Source organism: Macrosteles quadrilineatus, unplaced genomic scaffold (assembly GCF_028750875.1).
Source record: "Macrosteles quadrilineatus isolate MER2022 unplaced genomic scaffold, UCM_ALF_1.0 Scaffold_4__1_contigs__length_99947679, whole genome shotgun sequence".
NCBI classification, from domain to species: domain Eukaryota; kingdom Metazoa; phylum Arthropoda; class Insecta; order Hemiptera; family Cicadellidae; genus Macrosteles; species Macrosteles quadrilineatus.
Genome location: NW_026542597.1, coordinates 69,001,172 through 69,027,939, shown reverse-complemented (window position 1 = coordinate 69,027,939; position 26,768 = coordinate 69,001,172). Strand labels below are relative to the sequence as shown.

General features: G+C 36.9%; 2 protein-coding genes across 2 annotated transcripts in view; both read left to right on the top strand.

Annotated features, from left to right (window-relative positions):
- Window positions 1-19,664, top strand: part of LOC128993019 (uncharacterized) — a 28,307-nt gene extending 8,643 nt beyond the window's left edge. The window contains exons 4-10 of the mRNA XM_054416771.1: window positions 1,379-1,484; window positions 6,095-6,173; window positions 7,202-8,452; window positions 10,136-10,231; window positions 11,552-11,800; window positions 12,630-12,732; window positions 19,346-19,664. Of these exons, the coding sequence (XP_054272746.1) occupies window positions 1,379-1,484; window positions 6,095-6,173; window positions 7,202-8,452; window positions 10,136-10,231; window positions 11,552-11,800; window positions 12,630-12,732; window positions 19,346-19,664 (2,203 nt within the window). The remainder of the gene's footprint in view (window positions 1-1,378; window positions 1,485-6,094; window positions 6,174-7,201; window positions 8,453-10,135; window positions 10,232-11,551; window positions 11,801-12,629; window positions 12,733-19,345) is intronic.
- Window positions 19,665-21,755: 2,091 nt separating this feature from the next.
- Window positions 21,756-26,768, top strand: part of LOC128992643 (uncharacterized) — a 30,379-nt gene continuing 25,366 nt past the window's right edge. The window contains exons 1-2 of the mRNA XM_054416330.1: window positions 21,756-21,855; window positions 22,833-22,911. Coding sequence (XP_054272305.1) covers window positions 21,823-21,855; window positions 22,833-22,911 — 112 coding nt within the window. The 5' untranslated portion in view covers window positions 21,756-21,822. The remainder of the gene's footprint in view (window positions 21,856-22,832; window positions 22,912-26,768) is intronic.

Here is a 26,768-nt window from a genome sequence, read left to right as displayed (position 1 = left end):
TAAAAACTTAGTTGTACGTTGTGACAAGTCCTTAAATAAACAATGCAACTATATAGAAAAATAGGTAAAAGTGTGTAGAATCAGAAAATAGCAATTATTTTACAAAATTATTTGTATCTTTTGATAAAAATAAAAACGGCCCTTACTTAAAAAACAACCCTCGTAGAACAAGACATTTCATCCCCATATTAATGTTGTTGCTAGTTTGTAAATCAATGTGGAAGTAGTTGAATTGAACCGCAGACAAAGTGTCTTGATTTAAATGACTGATTTATGTTGAATACCCACATTTTTTTACTAAGTCAAAAAACTCTTAGGATGGCTTATTCCTAACATTAACTATGTAAATACAGAGTGTTTATAAAAGAATGCCGGGATTTTACCGGTCGTTGCTTGAGGACTATTCAAGATAATTAAATGATTTAAACAATTAAGCGTCAAATTACAAAAAGAACAAAGTTTTTTCTCATACTTTGATACAATTCGGAATAATTTAAAAAATTCAGATTTTCATCAGTCTTATATGAGCGTAAAATTGGCAAAATCTGTACGCTTCTAAGGGCAATCGGCAGGTTTATCTGATGTCTTAACTGAATCTTTTTAGGTACAACTCCATCTTTTACGTATACAGTATAACATTTTGAAGTGTCGATTTAGGTATGTTCAACTGAAGACTTTGTTGGGCAATCGATTTTTTGGGCTTCTGATGCAGCATTGTTGAATTTCTTTGTCTATGTCATCGCTTGTTTTTAGCTGGCCAGGTGAATGTCTTTTTAAAACACTAAGGTGCCACGAATCTCATTAAATCAGCGTCAAATTTCTTTATCATCAGTTAGATTTAAATTAAGTTTAATTTTGCAATCGATATAAACTCTGCCAACTACAGATTACACTCTGTGCCTTCTGTTGCTCCGTAAACATTGTACTAGCGACTGGGGCGTCAGGCGTATGAGTCACAATTGCGGCCTACCACCGTGCACCTATTTTGCGCATGCCAAGGTCAAAGTTTCCTCCCCGGCTATACGGGAAACAAAACTTAGCTATTTTAGCTTCAATTTGATGTATAAAAAGTTTAGTTACCTTAAATAGTAGGCCTATCCAAGCCATTACCATTTAAAATCCTGACATTCTTTTGTAAACACCCTGTACTTAACTTCACATGATACCGTACTTACTTAATACATTACTTTCTTGCATTTAAAATCAAATAACAGTTTTTTCCCGATATAGTGTGTTGATTTAAGTGACTGATTTCTATATAAAACACCAACTTTCTGACACAGTAAAACTGATAGGACAACTTACTGTGAACTTTAACTGTACAAATACTTCTTTTCATTTACATTTCTTTCATTTTAATTTGATAAACGATTTTCAGATTGTTGACAAAAGATATTGAAGAACATTTTGAAAACCTGAGAAGTATAGAACCACAGCCAACACAATTTGAAATGGAACCAGAAACTCAAAATAACCAGAGAGAGGTTTGTAAAAACATAACTGGAAGGAGGAGTTTGCTTCATTTTTGGTTTAACAAACTTTAGATCAAACCCAAAGAATTTAATCCAATAATAATAAACCATCATATACATTTGAATGTAGTAACCAGATGATACTAGTTTGTGCAGATGATACTGTGCTGTATTACCCAGTGACGTAGCCAGGATTTCAAAATAGGGGGGGGGGTCTTCAATAACCCCCCAGGTAAAAGGGATGTCGGGGAAAATTTTTAAAAATATATAGGCCCTAAAACGGTCTTTTCTAGCTCTCATGGCATTGAAAATAATCAACCCCAATGTCAATACAGTATTGATTATATAATTTTACATTAAATTTAACAAAAAAAATATTATATTTAAGACCGGAAGGGGGGTCCGGACCCCCAGGACCCCCCCCCCCCCCCCCCCCGGCTATGTCACTGTATTACCTCATAAGCCGTGTATACACAAGGCTAGTTGGCAGACAGGTTACCTGCCTCAGCTATCATGCTTCAAGTTCCCTGGGACCATAAACCTCTAGGCCTACTGGCCTCGGGTAAACGCGGGCTAAGGTCATTCAGGAAGCTGCTAGAAATATGCAATTATAGATTTCTTATGTTTAACCATGTGATGCTACAACAATGGTCTGGAATCTACCATTAGTCTAGTATGCTGCCAGCTGACGCTGCAGCGGTGTGTGCCGTAACTACTCTACACTCCTAGCAGAGGGCGCCGAAACATATGCTAACCGCAACACTGCTGCGGGTCTATATTCATTCTATTTGTCTATTGTGTTTCTTACCTGTATGCAGTGGCGGCTCTAGGACCTAGTCTAGGGGGGGGGGCTCGGGGGGGTTTGGGGGGTGTGGAGCACCCCCCAACAGAAGAGGGGGGTCCGGGGGTCCTCCCCCTGAAAAAATTTTAAATTTTTAAAGCCGTTTGGTGACTTTCTGAAGCAATTTTAACGCCTAAAACTGTGTCCAATAATAGTCCAAAAACTCCCATTTCACCTGTTGTTTGTCATGCATGAGCAAATAGACATAAGTAGAGTAAAGTAAAGTATATTTTTTAAATATTTTTTACCAATTTATTTAATAGATCAGATTTATTATCCTAATAGAACTAGGCCTATATTAAATATGAATAGATATTGCAAAACATAACAATTAATCCTCTATTGTGGTTTCTATTTCATAATTCAACTTTTTAAACCTAGTTTTAATTTGTACTGCTCAATTTCGGAATTTTGGGGGAGGGGTTTGACCCTCTAACCCCCTCCCTGCCTACGGCCTTGTAAAACGGGACTACACTGTATTGAACATATAACTAACAATTGATAATTTAATAGTAAAAAATCCACGGCAATAATGAGTAGATAACTAAACGGTAAGGCCTGACATTGATTGAATTGTATAATTTAAACACCCACGGCAATAACGAATAGAAAACCAAACCATGAGGGTAAGGCTTGACTAATTGTATTTTATATTAAAACATCCACGGCAATATGAGTAGAAAACCATACCATGAGGATAAGGCCTAACTTTAATTGTACTGTTTGAATGTGAAATCCATCCTCCTTTCTTTCTGCCCGGCGAAGTGATCTATTACTTTTTCGTTGAAGTTTAAAGTTGACAACAGCTTTTTTTCGATAGAACACATAGCAAGCGCACTTAGTCTGTCTTGTTTCATGGTACTCCTGGTAAACGTTTTAATTCGTTTCAAAGTAGAGAAACAACGTTCACTTTCCGAAGTAGTCATAGGTATTGTGCTTATGATTTTTAAAAGTTTGATTGACTCTGGAAGCACATCTTTGAGGTTGTTGTCATAGACAAAGTTGAGTAGTCTTAATGACCCTGTGGCCGTTGAAAAATCATCCCTATTGTAAATAACATTTAACTCCTGTTTCAATTCAGTTTTATTTAGGCTAAATAGTTCCGCAGCAGCGTGTAACTCTTTTTCGGGAAACTTGGTTTTAAACTCCCCAAACAAACTTGGCTGAAACAGTTTTGCCGCGGACAAATGATTTACAAACGTAAAACGGTCATCAATTCCCGACGTAATTATGTCACACACTTCCTTTGCGACGACGCGTTTTTGATCGTCGTGCCTTCTCCGCTTTTTGCTCGATTCGGGTTCACTATCTCTCGGTTTATCTAACATGGTCGAGTTTCTTACGCGATCTACCACAGTTTTGAAATCGCCGACAAACTTAAACGCCTTGACGCAATCAATTGTTGTTTGCTGCAGTTGGTTGTACAGAATGTCACTGTGGGGCAGTATTTGATTGAAAAAGTCCAGCCAGAAAATAAAGTCTTCGTCTTTTAGAATACTTCTTAGGCCAACAGCTTTATTTATTGTGGCATAGTCATTGGTGTCATCGTCGAGTATGTAACTTAAACATTCCTCCAACTCTCTTTGATAATTAAAAATTGTGCTTACAATTCTGGATTTAAAATTCCACCGAGAACCTGAGCTTTTTGGAATACGACGTTTTACTATCTCATCGAGAACTGCAGTTCTCTTTGTTGACTGGGAAAAGAATGATGAAAACCCCTCGATATTACTGAAGAATATCTTAACCTGCTTATTTTGTGTAGCACTGCGTTCAATGATTAAGTTTAATTGATGTGCGTAACAGTGGACAAAATTTGCATTCTTATATTTAGATTTTACACGCGCTTGTACTCCCGTGTGTTGGCCACTCATTACGGAAGCCCCATCGTAGCTCTGGGCAATGACTTTATCAGGAGTTTTGTCGAGGTTTAATTGCTCTAATACTTCAAAAATTGTTTCGCTAACTGATTCTGCATCATGGCCTTTTGGTCTAATAAAAGTGATAAATCGCTCGTGAATCGTGCCATTCAGCTCGTACCTAATAACAAATACTAGTTGGGATAAAGTGGCACAGTCTGTTGTTTCGTCGGCTTCAATAGCAACATAGTCGGTTTGTGTCAATTCGTCACGAATCATTTGCAGACAAACGTAATATATTGAGTCCAATAACTCGTTCTGTATGGTTTTAGACAGACCCAAAAACACTCGGTTATTTGTTTGATTTATGTGCTGTTGCAATGTTACATCCAGCTCCGCCATAAGGTTAACCAAACCACGAAATATGCCAGGATTTTTTGAATTTTCGCGTTCATCATGTCCTCGTAATGCTAATTCAAACGCTCCACAAAATTTAATTGCATCAATTAGCTTACTTAGAATGTATCGATTTTTCGAAACATCTTCATTTTGTTTTTGTATTTTTAACCTATATGCATTGTCCAATTGGCATCTAATATCAACTTTACCTAAAACAGCATATTCTATTGACGCATTTATGTGTTTTTCACTTGTTTTGTGTTTTTTTACTTTTTCCAGTAGATGTTTATGGTCTGAAATGCCGTCTACAGTCCATGCTCTATCTTGAACCCCCATGACCAAACAAGTGTAGCAGAAAAATGAATTTTTAATTGAACAACCACATAGCCAATCTGCATGATTGTACATATGTGGCGAAAATTTTCGTGTGAAGCTATTCTTATTCTTTGAACTGTTTTGAATTTGGTTTATGTTCATGAAAGGTCTAGGAGGTCCTAATTTTTTCAAAGAAATTCTGTGGTCAATATTTTTGATCCCTTCATTGATAATCAGGCTAACTTCGTTAGTGACGTTAGCCGTCGACGACAACGAAATGCCGCCGTCCATTAATATTTAGATTTAGGCCTTCAGCCCACGGCAAATTTACCCGTAATAACTTATTAAGACTTAATAATAAGTAACTATAACTAAAATTGTCCGAGTCACTTTACCTATGGTTAGTTTACTTAGTTTTCGGGTTGATTAGGTTAGCCTATACTAAAACTACAGACGTAACATAGGCTATTGACTCAAAGATACCAACTAACTAACTCAATCAATTAAGTATAACTATTAATAATTTCTACTTAGCTCTTTCAATCTTCAACAAACTACCGCTGCCTTCCTTACGCCTCCATCACTATCACTAAACACTATTGATCACAAAACAACAGGTCGTTTGGCACTAAACTATAACTGAACTGTGGTCATGGACATGGAAAGAAGTGAGGTTAGTTAATGTTTATGGTAGTGACAGTGTGGATGATGGCTCCAGCGCTGCCAACATGGTTCTTCCTATCCTAATCGTGTGTGATGCAGAATTATCCAGTTTAGGGTGGCTGCCCTGATTTATGGATGCGCGCGCAGCTTTGGACTCTGCCCCAGAGTTCCTATTGTAAAGCATTGGAATGACGTCACGGCACCCTCAGCGCTGTTAGGTGTTTCTACCATAAGACTACATGCATTGAGTTTGGGACGGAGGTTGCCGCCGTCCGCATTCCACATTATGAAAGCGACTATCGCAAAACAGTCATTACTGGATTCAAAATTTAAAACTATTTCATTTCATATTATTATCATATTGATTAAGTAGTCGTAAGTAATTGTAATTTAATTTTAATTACGACATATTATTTTTTTATTACATAAATAAAAAAAATATTGATTTCTGTATTGTTGGGAGGGCGGCGTCCGAGAGTCCTTATGGGCTAGCCGCTACTGCCTGTATGGAAAATTAAATTTGTAACTAGCTTATGTTTTTCCAGCTAAGCATGGAAAGCAGCACGGGCCAGATGGTAGAGGGGACGTATCTTGAGCCTCAAAATCAAGAAACTCCTATTGAAGGTAAACACAGGCCACTAATGTCATAACCTAATTTAGTTTTTATGTACATTTGTGAGTTCTATATTTTATTTTTTTAAGGCTCTGTTGGCTAATGTTTCTTTATACCATTTTATATTTATCTAAACCCATTCACTACCAGGTGCCACAAGGCCAACTAATACAGAGGTGAAGACTGGTAGTTAACATGTTAATTACTTGTTATCAATAGCCTGTAAATTAAGACTTTTTAAATCCAGGAATTTTTCAAAACTTATTCTAATATGCAAGGTCATACTTGACGATTTGTGTAATTCTAATTGGGTCAATTCAATTCTTTAAGAGAAAGACACAATTCGGTGTTTATTTTAAGCTGAATGTGGATGAACGGTGAATGTATAATGGAGTGAGATGATCTGCGTAGCTTTGTTACTGACTAAATTGTTTCTTAGCCAAGACCATTTATTATAAGCCTAATGAATGAATTGTTGGACCAATAAAAGAGAGAGACTCATGGAGAATAAGAAAAAAGAGAGTTGAGAGAATTGTAGGCTTTAGGGAACCAAATATTGTGGGAGTGGTAAAGAGTAGAAGGCTGAGATGACTGGGCCACATTCAATGCAGAGGTGAGAGAGATGGTATAGCAGGTGCTAAGAGGTACTCTGTAGGGATGAGCATCGATAGTCGATGTTTTTTTACATCAATGGTAGGTTACCGATGTGTTTGTCGAACATAGATTTTTTGGCCAAGTAATGAAATATCAATGTTTTCCATACTACTAAATTGTATTTATTTTTGATGAAAATTTAAATTGAATTTTTGTATTATATTTCCGTTGAAAGGGAAGACCAAGGATACGATGGGTTGACGAGGTTACAAAGGACCTAAGAAGAATGGGAGCAGACCTAGAGTTGGCAGAAGACAGAGGATCCTGGAGGCACATGGTTGGCTAGGCCAAAGACCGCCTAGGGTTTCAATGGCCAAAGGAGTTATCAAATAAGTAGGATTCCTGGGCATTTTATATTGATAAACACTGTTTATTTCTGTTACAGAGGGTGATTCATGGATTGAGAGACCAGTCAAATGCATTTACCATGTCTCAGATTCGGTTGAAGATGACACTGTTTTGAATAAGCCCAAGTGTAATGATTTTTATAATAACCAGTCAGACGAGACAACAGGGTTTGTTGAAGATGAAGACGTAAATGAACAAAATAGCTTAGAAGAAATACAATCTAGTAAAGAAAAAGGAAATGATAAGAAAAAAGGAATTTTTGTAAATGAAGTGAAAAGGGATGATAGAGGAAATATAGTAAGAAGTAAAGGTCACTGTTGCATGTTTTGTTACAGAGTAATGACAAAATTACACAAACATTTTATAAATATACATAGCACAGAAATTGAGGTAGCTAAATTGTTGGCCATGCCAAAAAAATCTCTTGTTAGGAGAAATGGATTTATAGATTTGGGTAGAATCGGCGATTACCATCACAACATTGAAGTGTTATCAAAGAAATCTGGTGAACTGATCCTTGTCCGTCGGCCTAATCGAGGAGAGGATGTTTCTTATAGTGAATTCTCACCGTGTCCTTACTGCTTGGGATTCCTAATTAAAAAGCATCTTTGGCATCACATCAGATATTCATGCAATATTAAGAGACAGAAATTATTCAACAAACCATTAGTTATAGAGCGGAGAAGAGTTCAGGTAGAAAGTAGAGTTTTGTTGATGAGTTCTCTAATACAAGATCATAACCAGCCAGCAATTTTTAATGAGAAAATCTTAAAACCTATGAAGGATGATAAAGTAACAGAGACATGTAAAAATGACCCCCTCATTCTAAAACTAGGCAATTTACAATTTGAGAAGTATGGATTAACCAAACACGAATTAATAAGACAAGAAATGAGACAGTTGGGACGGCTTCTACTAACACTAAGAAAACTATCAGGGGGTGGAGATAAAACTTTAAAAGATTGGTTTGAACCATTTGAGATTGATAATTTGGTAGCCGCAGTGAAGCAAATGTGTATCAAAATTGATTCAGAAAATCAAACATTACAGCCTCAGTATAAAATTCCTTCCTTGGCTCTGAAATTAGGATTCAGTTTGAGGAGATGTATCACTATTGAGCGAGGCGAGGCCTTAAGAAATTGTAATAAATCAAAGAGTGAATCTTTAAAAGATTTTCTTAATTTAATGGAAATAAAATGGTCCGTACAATGTTTCTCAAATTCAATTGTCGAATCTCAAGAATCAACCAAAGAAGTAGGTGCAAACTCAGAACTTAATCACAATGCAGGTAGGATCCCAATGAAACAAGATTTTTTTCTTTCTATACCTTTTAGTTAAGCTTTCGTTTCCTACTTGGTTTTACATCTCCCTGTTCAAATAAATTTGTGTTTTGTTCACTCTAATTTATAACATTTTTAAAATTGTTGATGATATTCCCTGGTCATATATTAGGTATTCAATCATGAGATTCTCTGCAGTACAGTTTAAAACAACTGGACATGTTTGCTGTGGGGTATTTACTGGTGAATGTTCTAGTTCAGTAAGTGGATACTGAAGTTGACATTCCATCCATATAGACCAGCTGTCGCCAGTTTTTTAGTGATAAAGAATAAAGTAGAATGAACCAGTGTCTAAAATTATATTTTCAACCACATTTTTCATTCCTGAGATAGTTGACAAGACTTTTCAGATGCAATAAAAAGTCCTATCATTTTGACTTTGTTAGAAAGTGCATATTCAACAAAAATCAGCAATTAAACATCACGATCCAACTCAATACAAAGTTTTCCATACATTTCTATTTTAAAACCTGGTGACAACATAGACATGGGGATGGAACGTCCAGTTATATCATCTAATCAATATTCAAAGGCACTACTTTGAAGTGAGTGTTGCAACAAGTCCATGCCGAAGCAAACTCGTTACTGTATGAGATTTTCTTAATGTAGTGCAATTACAAAAATATCACTCTTATCAAAAACCTAAAATGGTGTAATAATGTCATTTAAACTGACATTAACAATTTCTTAAAGTAATTGAAACATTAACTCTGGTTTATTTTAAATTGTGAACTTCAAAGTTTATTGAGCTTAGAAATACAGGCTAATCTAATCTATATATTCAGTAAAGTCTCAACTACAATACAATCCAATACAATATTCTTTATTGTTCATTCATTAAGAATTACAATAGTGCCAATACAATAGTGAATTGTATGTGTTAATTTCCATAATTTTCATCAACTATCAGACCTAATCAATAATGTCGTATAACACAGAAAATGATTATAAATAACAAGGTTCACAATAGCGCTGATAGGGGGGTCGGTTGTTGACGATTGTGCCGCGAGCATTGAACATTTTGACAATCGTGTCATCATTTCGGGAGATGTTCTAGATGGCGCTGTGACATTTTGAATATAGTGCTGTGACGGCGGAATGTGTTGGTGATTGCGCTGTGAGCGTAATACATGTTGACTATGGAGCCGTGATTGCGGGAGATCTTTGCACTGGCGCTGTAACCTGAGAATGGGTTGACGATAGCGCCTCGGGCAATTACAATTCACAGATATAGATTTGCTCTGAGGCAAATGGTTTGATGCCTACGGTACCAAAGCTACAACCTTTCCAATTCCTCTAACTGTTAGTTTCTTTAGCATTTATTTACCTTGCGTACCAGCAGTCACTGGGTCTAAACCAGACTACAATCCCAATCTCCCCACCAACATGGGTTTCAATTCAATCAACTATGTTGATTGAAAAAGATTTAGTTGAAAAAATGTAATTTAAAGATAAAAAGTTAAAATTTCCCAATAATTTACCAATGACCTTTTCCAATTCACTTAATATTTTTGTTAGCTCATTGCTGTATGCCTAGTACATTTAAATTAAAATTGTTTTAAAATTGTTGTAAATTAGCTTTTTTACTTTTTATAAACTGACAAATATCTAATGGATTTTTATGATTTCAGGGAAGTTTGATGTAACAATGAAAGAATTGTCAAAGGATGATGACCCATACAACGTTCAGAAAAAAGAACACCAGAAGACAAAAAGGCCCTTAAGGAGTAAGTCTTAAATTTAATTTTGATGAGGATTTTTAAAAATTGCACAGTACCTACTATACCGGTGGTCTTCTGTCATCTAATGGTCCGCACTTTCAATACTGGTGTAAAATAGTCAAATAAATTTTGTTGAGTGCGGTTTTAAGCCCAATGAGAGCTCTCAACAGAGCCTGCTCGATCGTCCTTTGTCAAGAGCGATCAGCCTACCTCAGAACAATCCTCCTACGTGGCGAGCAACCGTCCTATTTCGGGAACAATCATCCTACCTCAGAAGGGATAGTTATATCTCGGGAGAAATTGTCCTAAGTCAGGAGCGTCCCCTATCGGAGACCCTGGAACTTTAACTGGCCATTGTAGGCTGAGCTTTCCTTTGCAAACGTTTGCGACCGCACTTGTAATAGTTTTCCCAGTGCAGGAAATATTTGTTGCAAGCGATCGTCATACACCAGAAGCAACCCTCCTACGTGGAGAGCGACTTCTATTTAATTTATTACATTTTATTATACATTTTATTATTTACATAATATTTATTACGTTTTTATTTTTAGCAATTTCATCACTACTATAAGAAATATGGGAAAGCACAGTAAAACATGTAATGATAGCCTGCCAGCCATCAATTTGTTTGATGCTCTATAATTAGCAATATTTTCTCTAGTCTCGCAATAATTGCAGAGTAATCTGGTATTTTCAACAATCCGGCACCGCCAAAGTGCCGAACTTTCCAGACTAGCAGGGTGTCTACATACTGTAATATCAATCAATATACTTCATATACAGAGTTCCATTGAGTTCTGGTTTTAATTCAAATAGCCGGCATTCAAGTTCACTAAAAGAATAGTAAATTTAAAAAAAGTAAAAAAATTCTGTTTTCTTAATTTTTGTTTCAGTTTAAATTTTAAATGATAGCAAGAATGGACATATATTTTGCTCAACATCGAGCGTATCTTCATTATCTATTTGCAAATATGTTTGATTTTGTTGTAAAGAATAGTTTTAAATTCAACACTACTCGCAGTGCAGACTTGAGGAGTGAACTTCACAAGACATAATTTGCAGCTATATCATCACACTCCATCACTGCTCACCCTATTCTTACCTTATTCCAAAGTTTTTTACAATTTTTTTATCTGCTATAAACAAAGCCTAATTTATGCTTAAAAACTAATTTTTCTGAAAGACAGATTTACATTTTTTAGTCAAATATTTAATTATTTTAAAAGCTTGTGGGATACTTATAAAACTGAGTATAAGGCTTCATTGGTAAACCAATTTTTTATTCCTACCATTAAATTTCTTAACACGATAAAAATTTAATTTCAGAACCAATACCTAAGCGATCATGGACCACTGAAGAAAAGGATGCAGTGATGACTTTCTTCCATTTGGCGATCCAAAAACGTGTGGTTCCAGGAAAAAAAGAGTGCGAACAGTGCATCAGGCAGAACTCGGCTTTGGATCGTCGCTCTTGGCGCGACATTAAGTACTACATCCACAATTACTACAAGAAAATCAAGAAAATGACTACTTATTTGTCATGCAGCAACAATAAAAAGAAAAGGTCTTTAAAAAGTAAGTAATTTGTTGATGTCTGTCTTTCAAATTACACACTTATTCTGAAAAGGGATCATAATCCTAGCCAGGTTAGAAAGTAAGGATGTAATGGGTCAAATTATAAAGGGGTTAAGATTTTATATTTATTTATCGTTTGGGTGGTTAGGCCTATTATTGGGCTTGACAGAGGTTGCACTGTAGCTGGTAGATAAGGTTTTCAGTTTTCTCTATTGCAGGTTATGTTGTTTTAACTTATAAAAAACCCATAAAGTGCCCATTTCAACAGTTAACCCTCACAAATTGCATTAGGGCCTGCAAATGACATCAGCCATCTCACTGCTTCATGACTTCAGTCATCTGACGATGAATGTTGGCAGGACCGCTTCACAATACACTGAACAAAAATAACTTTCTCGTTGTAAATCATAAATTAGGGCTCTTAAAAAAGACTGTCAATGCAGAACATGAATTTTTCCTCCTCCTTTAAAAATTTAAATGGAACTAAAACCCAATATTTCCAAAAGGAGTCTCAAGGTATATTTAATGGACCTGTCCTTATACTTAGATGAATTAAAAATTGTATTCATGTAGGCTAAGTATGTTACTTTACCTATGAATAAATTCTTGACTATGACTAATTAAAAGATAAAAAAGGTCAAACTTTCATTTAATTTAACACGAAAGGTCCGTGCAATCCGCTTCAGATATGTGTTAGCTAACTACCGCCCATGCCTAGTACATTTGAATTGAAATGTTAGTAAACAATTTGATCAACTAACCTTATAGTTCACTTAGAACATATTGTCTGTTTTTGTTTTTAAGGTTTGATAAATCTGTATGTTTGCAGGGCAGTTTCCTGTAACAATAGAAGAATCGTCAAAGGAAGATTTTGATGACTCACACCATCCCCAGAAAAAAGACCAAAAGAAGACAAAAAGGCCCAAACCTAAGTACTCATTAAAATTAACATTGTTTAGTCCTAAATAAGAAATATATTGAAAATCTAACTAGGAAATTCATTTTTCCTACAGTTACCTAACAATGTACATGTTCACTCACTGATTTGAGAAAGCAAAGTGGCCAATTCGCTCATCAGTGAGACAATGTTAACATTGTCTCACTCTAATTACTTTGTCTCACTCCAGATTTGCAACGTGAAGGCACGAAATAGTGAGCGCGTAACATGCAGGCAACGTCGTATGTGCGCGAAATACGTTGGCAGCACTGGCTTTAAATCAGCTGGTCAGCTGTTGTACTGTTGTATTTTTCACTTCCCATTAAATGTTATATTAAAGGCAGTGGCTATTCGCACGTCAGTTCACTTCTGTGTAAAAATAGGTTATGTTTCTTCACCAATTTATTTTTTTATGGTAACTGTAGGAAAAGTATAATGTGCAACTCGAGTTCAAAGTACAATTGCCTCACTCGAGAAACCATTCCTCACTCGCCTACGGCTCGTGAGTAAGGATTTCTCTCGAGTGAGTCAATTGCTCACTTTTCTCACTAGTTGCACAAATAACTATAGTTTGCAGTAGTGATGGGCGGATCCAAGAAAATGTTGGTACCGGTCAGGGCCGGATTTAACATTTTGGCGCCCCTAGGCCCAAATAATTTTCCGCCCCCTATAGTCTGGTCACAGTTACATTCCTTTAAACCTTTATTTAAAACTATATCGTGCCCCTAGGCCTAAGTTAATTGCTTGAATACCACTCCACGTCGGAATTTTATCATTGCAAGTTATTTTAAGATTTGACTTGTTTAGCAACAATATGCCGTCTTAAACACGTTTAGCAATTTTATGCTTTTAGTAAATGCTCACGTTTGTGGGACTGAAACAAAACAACTCCACCCTCCGAGCATTCCTGCAAAAAAACATGGCCATTGATTCCAATTTCAGGCCCAATAACATGAACTACATACACTACGTTTACCATAGATTAAATATACTCCTTTAGTAGACTTGTCATCATTCTTAGCTTAAAACATTTATTGTTATTAAACCTATTTTATCCTAAATAAAACGATCTAATCACAAACAATAGGTCGTCTCCTGGTTATATTACAAGAAATTAAAACACACATCATAGAACTACCCCTAAAAAAATAGAAACAAAAGTAAGTCAAACTAACGTCCAGTGTCACCAACATGAACTAGACGTGAAAAAAATTAATTCACAATGTGATAAGAAGTTGATTTGAGTTATATTAATCTATGGCCATACTGCATCTAGGTTATATTTTAAAAGCAAAACGGAGCAATATTCCGGCCAACCATACTCATCCTTAGGTCTGAGGAGAAAATTACAGCATTTATGGTGCTTTGGAGGGTATTGAACTTTTGTAAAACCTATTGCAAACTGAGATTAATATTTTTTCGTTAATTTTAAAGATGAATTCATCATTTAAAAAATATTAAACACGACGTATTATATATTTTAGCTTGATCATGCAGATTGTAGTAAACTAATCAAAAGATTTTTTGTTTTGTAAGGTGAGGGTGGTAACAGTGTCTAGCATGCATGCGCCCCTAATCCCTCCAATCAGTAGCGCCAGGCCAGCCAGCATAGTGCCAGTGCGGTCGTCAACATCCCTACAGCCTACTCCCGTAGTGCCGTATTACCAATGTTGTAACGAAATTGATGTGTAATTCTGAAAAATAGTTTACATTTTCTAACAATTATTTCTACCTATGAACTTCGGAACCAGAATGCTTTACTAGCCAGAGTTTTTTTTTTTTTTAAGTATGACTATTTATTTTTAGATATTTAAAAAAATCTTCACGCCCGTGCACCCTCTGGGAGCTCGCGCCCATAGGCCCGGGCCTATTGGGAAATCCGGCCCTGGTACTGGATCCAAATACAGATAAGTTTTTTTATTTTTTCAAGGGCGGGTTTTTTAAATAAAATAATTCATATGGCTAGGCAATGTCAAAGACTAACTGTGTCCATATAAAAACACTTAATATGTGTCGTTATTGAAAACAAAGTTATCACAATTCTACGTTGCGCAATGATTATCTGATTATCGATCGTAATTTTGAGGAGATACGAAAGAGACAAACTACCACCTATTGCGCTGTCTTTCTAACACAGCTATTCGTATCGTAATCTACAATGTAGTGCGAGTGCGTGATTGGCTAGTCGCTATGACGACACACGGTTGCCGTGACAACCTACAGTGTACGCACTGAGCACTGCGCCTTGTGTGGGAGGGGAGATTATACCAACAAACTATTTCAGGAATACCATTTTGGGACGGATGATAGATAAGGAAGAAACAAAAAGTGGTCACGTGTGCAAATGTAGTGGACGAGACAATAAGGCTATAAACGAGTATTGTCACATCGTTGTTCCTTGTTTCAGATTCCCTATCAAACGCCCCTATCTGCTATCTCTCTCTCTCCCCCTCTCTCTCTCAACGATGTACTGATTAAACAGATTGTGGTTGACGTCTTTTCTACTTATAAGTTTCCCTGCGGTTATTTTAGTTCAATCAATCCCATAACCTTTCTATAATTTATCAAAATAATTAATTAATCTGTTTTGTATTTTATTTCCTTTAAACCAACCCCTATTTACCATCTGTATTTTATAGAATAAAATATTTGTTTATAAAGTTTGACTGGCCACACAATTTTGTACCTATTTTATTTTGTATAAAGTAACAGTAACTTTGATAATTATATATATATATATCAATAAGTGCTGCGTGATGTAATGAATGCTTTTTATTATCAAAATAAGTAATGAATTATTAATTTTTGATAATACATGGGTCATTGAATACCATAATGTCATGTAGTTTCCTATTTGTAACTTGCAAATAATAATAATTGATAGTTAATTCTGGAAAATGAAAAATAGTGAACGCATTCATAAACCTGTTGTCAAAACAGAAACACGGGCGGGTGTAAGGGTTTATTGTTTCAGAGGCTAGGGTGTTTCAAGGACAAAGTTTTGGGCCTCCCGGCTTAGGGGGGAGTAGGGGTGGTGGTGAGACTGCAAGAGGGGGAGGAAACTGGTTTTGGCTATTTATTGATTAGTTCACCGACCCTTCTAGACAACAAAATTGAGTGACAGTGTTAAATCATCGTGTTCTGTATTTCATTTCTTGTTTACTTTGTGTGTTATTGTTATTCTATTAATTTTAGTGTTTGATTATTCAAATCTCCTACACAAAAAGACAAAAGTCAAACCAGGCAATGAAAAACCTGCTATTGTAATCCCCGTACCCAGCCATTAGGGAAGTTGTGAAAGTCTTGTCTAAATATAGCTCAAAGGTCTCACCCTTCCCTCCCCCCCAACCCCCTACTCAATTTTGCTATTCCGCTCATTTCGAAGTCATTGCACAACCCCTCCCTCCCTTCTATTGTTTTGCCTTTATAGTGTTTCTATTCTGACTTTTATAAACATAAATTTATTGCTTACGTAACAGTTCAGTAGTGGAATTTTCTATTGTGAAACAGTAGGCTTACTTTAAAACAAAATCACTACCGATCACGTCATTCTATTCTGTGTCAAGTCAGTATACCATTGCCAGTCAGTTGCCGGTGACTGCTTTGAGTTGACCTATTCTGTCGTGACAGCTATAAAAATAGGTTAGGACAACTACCTCTTTTGGTTATTTCTATATTTGTATTACTGTAGAATCTACAGTAATACAAATTATCCATCATTTTATGTAAACACAAGTTACATTTCAACAAATATTGATTTTTTACAATTTTAAACCAAACTGGCGAGTTCAAAGATAAGCTCGAGTTTCAAGGCCGTACTCTACTCGAACTCGAATACTCGCCCGTTTTGTGTTAATAGTATAAAAAAAATCGGATCCATTCCATTCCATTTGTGGATCCGATCGGGCTTCGGTTCTAGCTCAGATCCGGTAGTCCGATATCCGGATCCGACCATCACTAGTTTGCAGGTTTGCTGCTGCGGGGTTATTTTTAGCAAATTTAACCCTATAGGGAATAAGCCATTACCGTAGGTCTCGCCATAAGACCTGGACCCGGGACCGATTTACTTTTCCGTTTTGAAGTCCACAGAGATCAAAAACACCACGAGTTCAAATTCATGTACAGGTTGCATACAAACTCTCTGGAACGCTTTTGTATATTTGTTCTTGGATCCCTAAAATTGAATAAGCTTGTGCTTATGCTTATGAATATACTTAACTTATTGAACACCTCCGGTGGAAGATCGAGTGACTTTCTGCGCCTGTTCTTCTCTTGAATACTGTAGGTTGGATAATCAAGATTTGACTATATTTAACATTTAGGCCTACAAGAACAGTACAAAGCCATTATCTTAGTAGATAAAATATGACACCAAAATCAGTCTAAAGTAATCCTTTGAAGACAAATATTTGGGTATACCATCATGTTTATTACTTCTCTAGAGTGGTGTCTTGATTTTTATCACACATTTAGTGTCTTCCGTCTGCGAGACCATTTTAGATTTTTTTTTTTTATATAACTAAAATCATAAAAGATAAAAATATGTAAAATTATTACTCCTATATATGTTTACATTTTTATGGGGGTTATCGTGAAAAAAAACCATCTGAGTATTGGTAACATATAAAAAAAAAATTAATACATTTATCAAAAGTTAAATACTGTTTCCAAATTACTAAAGCCTTCACTGATATATTATGAAATTTTATGGACTTGTTAGTGTAAAAAAAATAAACCATCAGAATTCCTTATATTCTTAACCTTTTGACTGAGACTTCAAAAAATGCATTTTTACCCATAGAGTAATGGCGACTTTGATTGGCCTACACCTTTGGTATCTTCAGACTGTGAGACCGTTTTTGTAACTTAAAAATATGTAAAATGATTACTATATTATAATTTTTATTATATAAAAAAATTACACTATCATTATCTTATCTTACTAATATTATAAATGTGAAAGTTTGTGTGTTTGTTTGCTTGTTTGAAATTCAATCACGCATTTACCACTGGACGGATTGGGCTGAAATTTGGCATGATGATAGATCATATTCCCGATTAACATATAGGCATATTCTTATCTCAAAAATCGTTTCGGGCTCCGCCCCAGTGGTTCTGTAGTTCCCCATGTTAACCTTATGAGTATTCATATTTAAAGGGAATTAAAGTATTTAGTCAGCTGTTTCAACTAAAAAAGTTGGTTCTATGATATGCAAAAGTACCGGTATTAAAAAGTTATAAGATTTACCAACAGGGTGCAGCACTATTATTGTTTTGCATTTATATAAACAGCTAATTTGAACTAACCAGCCACAAAAAACTGTGATAGGCAATGAGAACTATCAAAGTAGGATTGTTTAAATTTGTGTTTGTTTTTAATTGCATGAATAATTTGCAATATTTTGCGAATTTTTAATAATTTATTTTTCTCTATTGTTTAGGTGGAGAGGTAGAACATTATTGCTATGGTAGATGTGTAATACTAAGTATACCGTAAATTTAAAGAAGCTAATTTTATCTAACTGTGTCCTCTCCCATTGCAAACGCTAAGTTAGAGTATAACTTCAATTAGCATTTTACACTTATACACCAACCCCGTACAAAGGATGGGTACTCTGCTAGTAGTATTATACATAGCATAGTGTTACATTATATATAGTACTATATTTCATTTTAGGTATCTTTGGTATGTTGGACCAATCACACCCTAGGTGTCTTCGGTGTAGGGGACCGACGTACCCAATTGCAGACAAATCTGTAACCTCAAAATTACGCCCTCGCATCTGTTGGTAGACTGATTCGAGGTAGGAAGGTAGCAGGAGACACAAGTCCTGCATCCTAGCGAGAGGAGCAGGAACTTGATGAAAATATTACGTCATCGGACTCACTCACCAAAGACACCACTCAAGGGTTAAAATGACTCAACTTATGATCTCAATTAAGTTAACACGTTCAGTGCGGCAAACCTTCAAACAGGCGCTCGCCTACGCGCCGCGCAACTGAATCGGTGAACGCAATTGGCAATCAAATATTTCAGTCTGACGAATAAAAAATAGAGCAGCGGTGATTGTGCTGCATTAGCCCGAGAGTGGATGTAGTTCACTGAAACACCCAAAGGTAGTAGCACTGCCTGGATCCGTAGCCAACTAGTGTCTTTGTAAATACACTATATTTTTCCAGTGGCTCGAAAAGAGAAAATTGCCGGAACCGGGACAAAAGTATTGCCAGACAGGATTTTACAGGACATTTTAGTACCAACCTACACCAGACTAAAGCTTATATTCTAAGCTAAGGCTGGCAACAATTGTAACGCTCCCCGGCAATGGCTGAGCTTACATTGAAGCAAGGTTGTTGGTATTGGAGAAGGAGGACATTTCCCGCCCCGCGCCAGTGGTGCCGGTACAGAGGGGCGTAAATTCCCGCCCCTAGCAATGAAAGTGTTAATCAAAGTTTTATGTATACCTTAGTCAGCTTGAAAATGTCAAGGTTTTCATGTGTTCAAATTATTAAAACCAATATGTTTAGGAATGTATGCATTACTATTATTTTAAGCAGTTAGTAAATATTGATTTAAAAACCAATGAAAATAAAATAATTTTTGTTTACAGTGGACCTCTAAAGGAAAATATTTTACACTATCATAAAACAAACTTTTATTTTGGCAAGAGATTTGAGCCCTGCACAGATCCGCTAAGTTTTGGAACTATTGAAGCCAATCAAGATTATGTCATAGGAGGTTCAACAAATTTTGGTCCTTGTGCATCGTTCAAAAGTGATATTTTCATTAATACGGATGTGGATTCCTATAACAGCGAAGTTTTGCCAAAGAAAGAGCCAAACATGGAATATGAAGAAATACAAATTGAAGATGACCATTCAAAAATATTTAGTGTTGGTCCTAAGAGTCGTTCTAAACCAGAATCGTAAGTTTAATTTTTTATAAATTTATTACCGGTATAGCTTAGAAATAGCCAGTATTTATTGGTGTATGTATTACCTTTGACTATTAATAGAACAAGACGTTTCATCCCCATATTAATGTTGTCGCTAGTTTGTTAAACAATACAGAAGTAATTGAATTGAGCCGACAGAATGTGTTGATTTAAATGACTGATTTTTATAGAAAACGCCAACTTTTTGACAACTATCAAACAGGACTGCTTACTGTGCAGGGTGTCTAGTAGTCGGGAAAATCGGGAAAGTCGGGAATTAGTATTGAATTTCAAAATGGTCTTGAAAAGTCGGGATTTAGTCTTAAATTTGATTTCAAAGTCGGGAATTTTTATGATTTTGCCGTGATTGTCGTCTTCCGTTTACGTAACCGCGAAAGCCAATGATGATTGTCCTCACGGCCTCGGGAAATGTACATGATTTTGCCGCGATCGCGGACGACGACGATGACGTTTCCGTGACCGCGGGAGACGACGATGATGTCTACACGGCCGCTGGAAATGTTCGAATGATTTTGCCGTGATCGCGGACGTCGACGATAACGTTTCCGTGACCGCGGGAGATGACGGTGATGTCCAAACAGCCGCGGGAAATGTTCATGATTTTGCCGCAATCCCGCACAACGATGATGACGTTTCCGTGACCGCGGGAGACTTAGATGATGTCTACACAGCCGCAGGAAATGTTCATGATTTTGCCGGGATAGTGGACGACGACGATGACGTTTCCGAAACCACGGGAGACGACGATGACCTTTCCGTGACCGCTGGGGACGACGATAACGTCACCGTGACCGCGGGAGACGACGATGACGTTTCCGTGACCGCGGGAGATGACGTTTACGTTTCCGTGACCGCGGGAGATGACGATGATATCTGCTCGGCCGCGGGAAATGTTCATAATTTTGTCGCGGTCGCCGACGACGACGATGACGTTTCCGTGACCGCGGGAGATGACGTTTACGTTTCCGTGACCGCGGGAGATGACGATGATATCTGCTCGGCCGCGGGAAATGTTCATAATTTTGTCGCGGTCGCCGACGACGACGATGACGTTTCCGTGACCGCGGGAGATGACGATGAAGTTTCCGTGACCGCGGGAGACGACAATGATGTCTACACGGCCGCGGGAAATGTTCATGATTTTTCCGTGATCGCGGACGTCGACGATAACGTTTCCGTGACCGCGGGAGATGACGGTGATGTCTAAACGGCCGCGGGAAATGTTCATGATTTTGCCGCGATCCCGCACGACGACGATGACGTTTCTGTGACCGCGGGAGACGACGATGACGTTTCCGTGACCGCGGGAGATGACGATGACGTTTCCGTGACCGCGGGAGATGACGATGACGTTTCCGTGACCGCGGGAAATGTTCATAATTTTGTCGCGATCGCCGACGACGATGATGACGTTTCCGTGACCGCGGGAGATGACAATGAAGTTTCCGTGACCGCGGGAGACGACAATGATGTCTACACGGCCGCGGGAAATGTTCATGATTTTGCCGTGATCGCGGACGACGACGATGACGTTTCCGTGACCGCGGGAGATGACGATGAAGTTTCCGTGACCGCGGGAGACGACGATGATGTATACCCGGGGCCGCGGGAAATGTTCATGATTTTGCCGTGATCGCGGACGACGAAGATCACGTTTCTGTAACCGCTGCAGTCAATGATGATGTCTAAACGTACGGTACGCAGAAGATTTCATGATAAAAAAAAACCAAATTAGCTAGTTTTTTTTTATTGCTGCATTATTTCTTTACTTGAAAACACCACATTATCATAATACTGCTTTATGACAAAGACAAAGAGTTGGTGTAATACTATTTAGAAAATTTGGTTAGAAAAAGCTATAAAAATTGGTATTGGTATCAAGAATCGATACATTTTGGTATCAACACCCACTAATTGTTGAAAAAACTAGTCTTGAAAAATCTGGAATTAGTCTTGAAAAGTCTGGAATTAGTCTTGAATTTTATAATGGAAATAAACTAGACACCCTGTGTGAGCTTTTACTGTACAAATACTTATATTTCGTTCATTTTAATTTCAGATTGTTGACAGAAGATACTGAAGAACATTTTGAAAGCTTGAGCAGTATAGAACCACAGCCAACACAATTTGAAATGGAACCAGAAACTAAAAATAACCAGAGAGAGGTTTGTAAAAACATTAATCAATTATATTTCAGTCCCAGAAAGTCTAAAACTGGAAAATAATAGTTTGCTTCATTTATAGTTTGACAAACTTAGAGCCTTATTATACGAGATAGCGTTGTGACGTCGCCAGTGACAGTAGTTGGTGACACGCTGGCTACCCTCGTGTAATAACATCCATAAGAATCAATGCCCCATGACAGGCTGAGGAGCCAGTATCATAGCTGGCGATGTCGCCAGGCTACCTCGTGTAATTTAAGGGCCTTAGATCGAATCCAAATAATTTAATCCAACCATAATAAACTATTTTATTTCAATTTATATATAGAATATGCAGATGACACTGTGCTGTATAATGTATTATCTCATAAGCCATGTTTACGCACGGGCAGGCCTCAGTAAGTATATTTTAAGCTACCTGTAATAAATAATAGTAATAAATAACATGCTACATGAAACATACCAGTCGGTTTTTGCAAGTCGCACGATTTTATGTAGCCCCGGTATACGTGCAGTTACTAATTCACGTCAGTTGAATCTTCGTAGGTTGCATGTTGTGTTGTACCAAGAGAATATGCCTAATACGAAAAAGCTTTTGAAACTTTTCATAATTTTCATTCTAACTGTTTGGACACTATGAATTGGCTTGAATTACTTAGCATTATTTGACCAATACAGTGCACCTGAGGATTTCACACTCTCTTTCTGCGCCTTATTCTGTTCAGCACAAAGAGCAACAACAAAGACTCGCACTGACAACTTGCCATCTTGTCTTCAACTAAGATGAGATGACAACATCTCGTGACAACAGTTTGCATGTAACAAAGCTTACTAGCTAAGTTGTAGCTATAACTATAACCCACAAAGTTTTTACAGAGCTATGTTATGTTGTAAGACAGTTTTGATCAGTTATTGTTTCATTGTTATTTGATGGCTTGTTTTACAAATTTAAATTTGTCACTAGCCTATCTTTTTTTCAGCTAAGCATGGAGGGTAGCAGGGGCCAGATGGTAGAGGGGATGTGCCTTAAGCCTCAAGATCAAGAAACTCCTATTCAAGGTAGGGCTAGGCCACGAATCTTATAATGGGATGGGGGTTGATTCTAAAAGTCGGAGTCGATTCTGACTCCAACAATTCTTGGCTTTGAAATCGGAATCGACTGCTCAAAGCTGATTTTGATACCGATACCCAACAAATCTCCGAAGATCGCAAGATTGGTAAAATACCAATATTGGTGCGGTTGCGGGCAAGAAAACAATGACAATTTCTTAACCATGGGAGACAATGATGATGTCTACACGGCTGCCAGATCTGATCAGAATTTTGCCGCGATCATGGACGACGACCGCGGGAGATGTTCAAGATTTTTCCGCCATCGCTGGAGATGATAATGATGTTTTCATTACCTCAGAGCAATATTCAATATTTAGCCTTGACTGAGGAAGACTGTGATGATGTTTCCGTGACTGAGAAAGATATTCAAGAATTTCACAGTGATCACAATAGGAGAGTTATTCAACTTAAATTGGCTAGTTTGAATTTTATACTGATTCATTTATTCTTTCTTTACTTGTAAAACACCCCATTACTAGTGATGGTCTGATCGGGATATTGGACTACTGGAAGCTAGAACCGGCACCCGATCGGATCCAAAAAATTCCGGATCTTGGGCTGGATCCGGTTTTGATGGATCAGATTTTTTCCGATTTTTCCCGATTTTTTTACTAACAAAAAGTTGTCTGTATCCATGTACAAGACCGATTCTTACTAACACAAAGCTGTCTAAAAATTAATTAATAAATTAATAAATAATAATAATAAATAATAATAATTAATTAACAAATTAATTGATTTACAATGTCACAGTACTCTATATAACGACGTCAATAATCTCTATGGTCAGGCAATGTTACAGTACAGTAGAACCTCTTTAATCCGAACCAATTGGGACCGGGGGTAGTTCGGACTATTGAATAGTTCGGATTACAGAACATATTGTTGTCTTTACATAACAATAGCTAAAACAAGGCTACAATGGATTGTAATTGCTACGAGAAAAGTAAAAAAATGCTTTATAAAGTAAAATACAGTTTTTATTTAATACAGTAGTAAATATAGTGAATAAACAGTAATGTACATTAAATACAGTATACAATATATAGGTCTCGCCACCCTAAGTTGAGGCAGCCCAAACTGACCGGGAGGGTCGTTACCGGCTGTTCCCGCACGACCCTTTATAATCCGATTAGCGACACTTCCGTGAACGCTCTAGTTCAATAATTATCATTAACAAATTTTAAATCGGCTGTATAAATTTAGTCATTTACATTAATGACTTTGATTTAATACAAATTTCCGTTTTCGTCCCATCAAAAACGGACAATGTTTACGGTTTGTGAGCTATAAACAAAAACACTACTTGGTTTATTGTTTATAGCTCACAAACCGTAAACATTGTCCGTTTTTGATGGGACGAAAACGGAAATGTGTATTAAATCAAAGTCATTAATGTAAATGACTAAATTTATACAGCCGATTTAAAATTTGTTAATGATAATTATTGAACTAGAGCGTTCACGGAAGTGTCGCTAATCGGATTATAAAGGGTCGTGCGGGACCAGATGGTAATGACCCTCCCGGTCAGTTTGGGCTGCCTCAACTTAGGGTGGCGAGACCTATAGAACTACTGTACTGTGTATAAAGTACAGCAATGAGGTGTTCGGATTAGTGGACGTTCGGATCACGGGAGTTCGGATTAAAGAGGTTCTACTGTATTTTATATTACGACGTCAATAACCTCTATGGTTAGGCAATGTCACAGTACTGTATATTGCCGACGTCAACAATCTCTATGGCTAGTCAATGTCACAGTACTGTATATTACGACGTCGATAATCTCTATGGTTAGGCAATGTTACAGTACTGTACCGTATATTATGACGTCAATAATCTCTATGGTTAGTCAATGTCACAGTACTGTATATTACGACGTCAATAATCTCTTTGGTTAGGCAATGTTACTGTACCGTATATTATGACGTCGATAATCTCTATGGTTAGGCAATGTTACGACGTCAATAATCTCTATGGTTAGGCAATGTTACAGTTAGGGGTGTGCGAATATTTGAAATTTCGAATCGAATCGAATAGTAAAACTACTATTCGAATTGATTCGTTCTATCTGCGAGTATTCGATTTTTTTAATAGTTCGACGGTGGTCGAATAGTTCGGACCTTTTCGAATACTTCCCATCTGGTCACATAATTAGTTGGAGCTTTGGAAAACATAAAACAAAATCAAGTTGGCCAAAATAGTGTTTCAAGTAATTAATAAAAAATTACCATCGGGCAAAAATACGAATAGTAATCAGTTTCTATCGACTATCGAGTGACAACGTTTCATTTTCAACTATTGTGTAATCGTGTCGTGGTCGTGAGTTTCCGATTAAATAATGTCCTCCGCCATTAGCCAAATAAACAAGGTCGGTAAAATAGTTCCGGTCTTAAATAAGAGAAATGGGATTTGTACCATTTTGTTCAGAGTTTAAAGGGCTACAACATACTAAATTTTTATCAAAATTGTTCGGGCCATTTTTGAAAAAATTCGATTTTTCCGGCTTTTTATGGGTTTTTATGGGAAAATCCCATTAAAAATCAAAATTTCAAAAAAATGAAAAAAACGCCTGGAGATACCATGGATTAGAACCTACATACCAAATTTCATCGAAATCGAACACAGGTGTAGTCTCTAGCTCTGTACACATCCAGACACACAGACACACACACACACACACACACAGACATCACTTCGAAAACCACTTTTTTGGGTCCAGGGGGACCCAAAACGAATATATCCACTCAAAACTCAAACTCGAAAATTTTGACGAAAACAATACGGTACTTTCTCCATATACTATGGTATAGGGGGAGAAAGTAAAAGTGATGGCGAATAAGATACTGGAACAAATTATACTGAGTTCTCTTATACATGGTACCAAAACGTGCACTGTCACCTTTATAAACTTGAAATATGATATATACAAATGTTGTCTGCTAGATGCCGTGATCCCAGAGTAAAACGTAATTCGCACTTGCTATGGAAGTCTGCTTCTATTCTTCTGCTTCTCTAGCAGACAACAATTTCTGTTCTTTCTTTTTTCTATTGCATTTGCATTAGCGCAAGCGGTGTTACAAGACAAGAAGTTTTGAGGTTGCAGTTTAGAGACAGTTTGTTTAGCACGTCTGCGCTAAGTATTTCAGCTAAACTTAGTAAAATTTTTTGTATATTTTGACAACAGTTGCTTTTATACAGTTGGATATTGCCTAAAAGTTTTAGGCCTAGGCTTCATTAAAGTTTGGTTGAATGACACAAAATGGATTCAGACGAAGAAGCCGATTTAGGCCTAAATGTGCCTTCAACATCATCACAAGAATTAAAAAATAAGTAAAGGAGTTTAATTTGGGATTTTTTTGTCAAAAAGGACTCTGTTGCAGAATGCAACACGTGTAAAAGGTCCTTAAAAGTAGGTTAAAAGTTAATAATTATACATTTCCTATGTAACGTAATAAACTCATTCTAAAAATGCCTAAGTTTAAGTTAGCCTACATTTAGGCTAAAAGGGGCTTTATTATTTCAATTGAAGATTGAAACTAGGTATTGTAAATGGTTAAAAATAGGGCCTAGGTTCTTGTACATTCAAACCTAGTTGTCCAGTAGCCTAAGCCCAAGTCATGAGGTTAGGCTGTGGGTTTTATTTTAGGCATACCTTTTAAAAGATTATGTTCTAAAACATAAACTTAGGGCTGACAGTAAGTTGTAGGCCTAAATTCCTACTTAGTCAAAGAAAACAATGTGCGTTTTTATGTGGTTATAATGATTATCACTACCCAATTGGTTGAATGTGTTTTACAAAATTT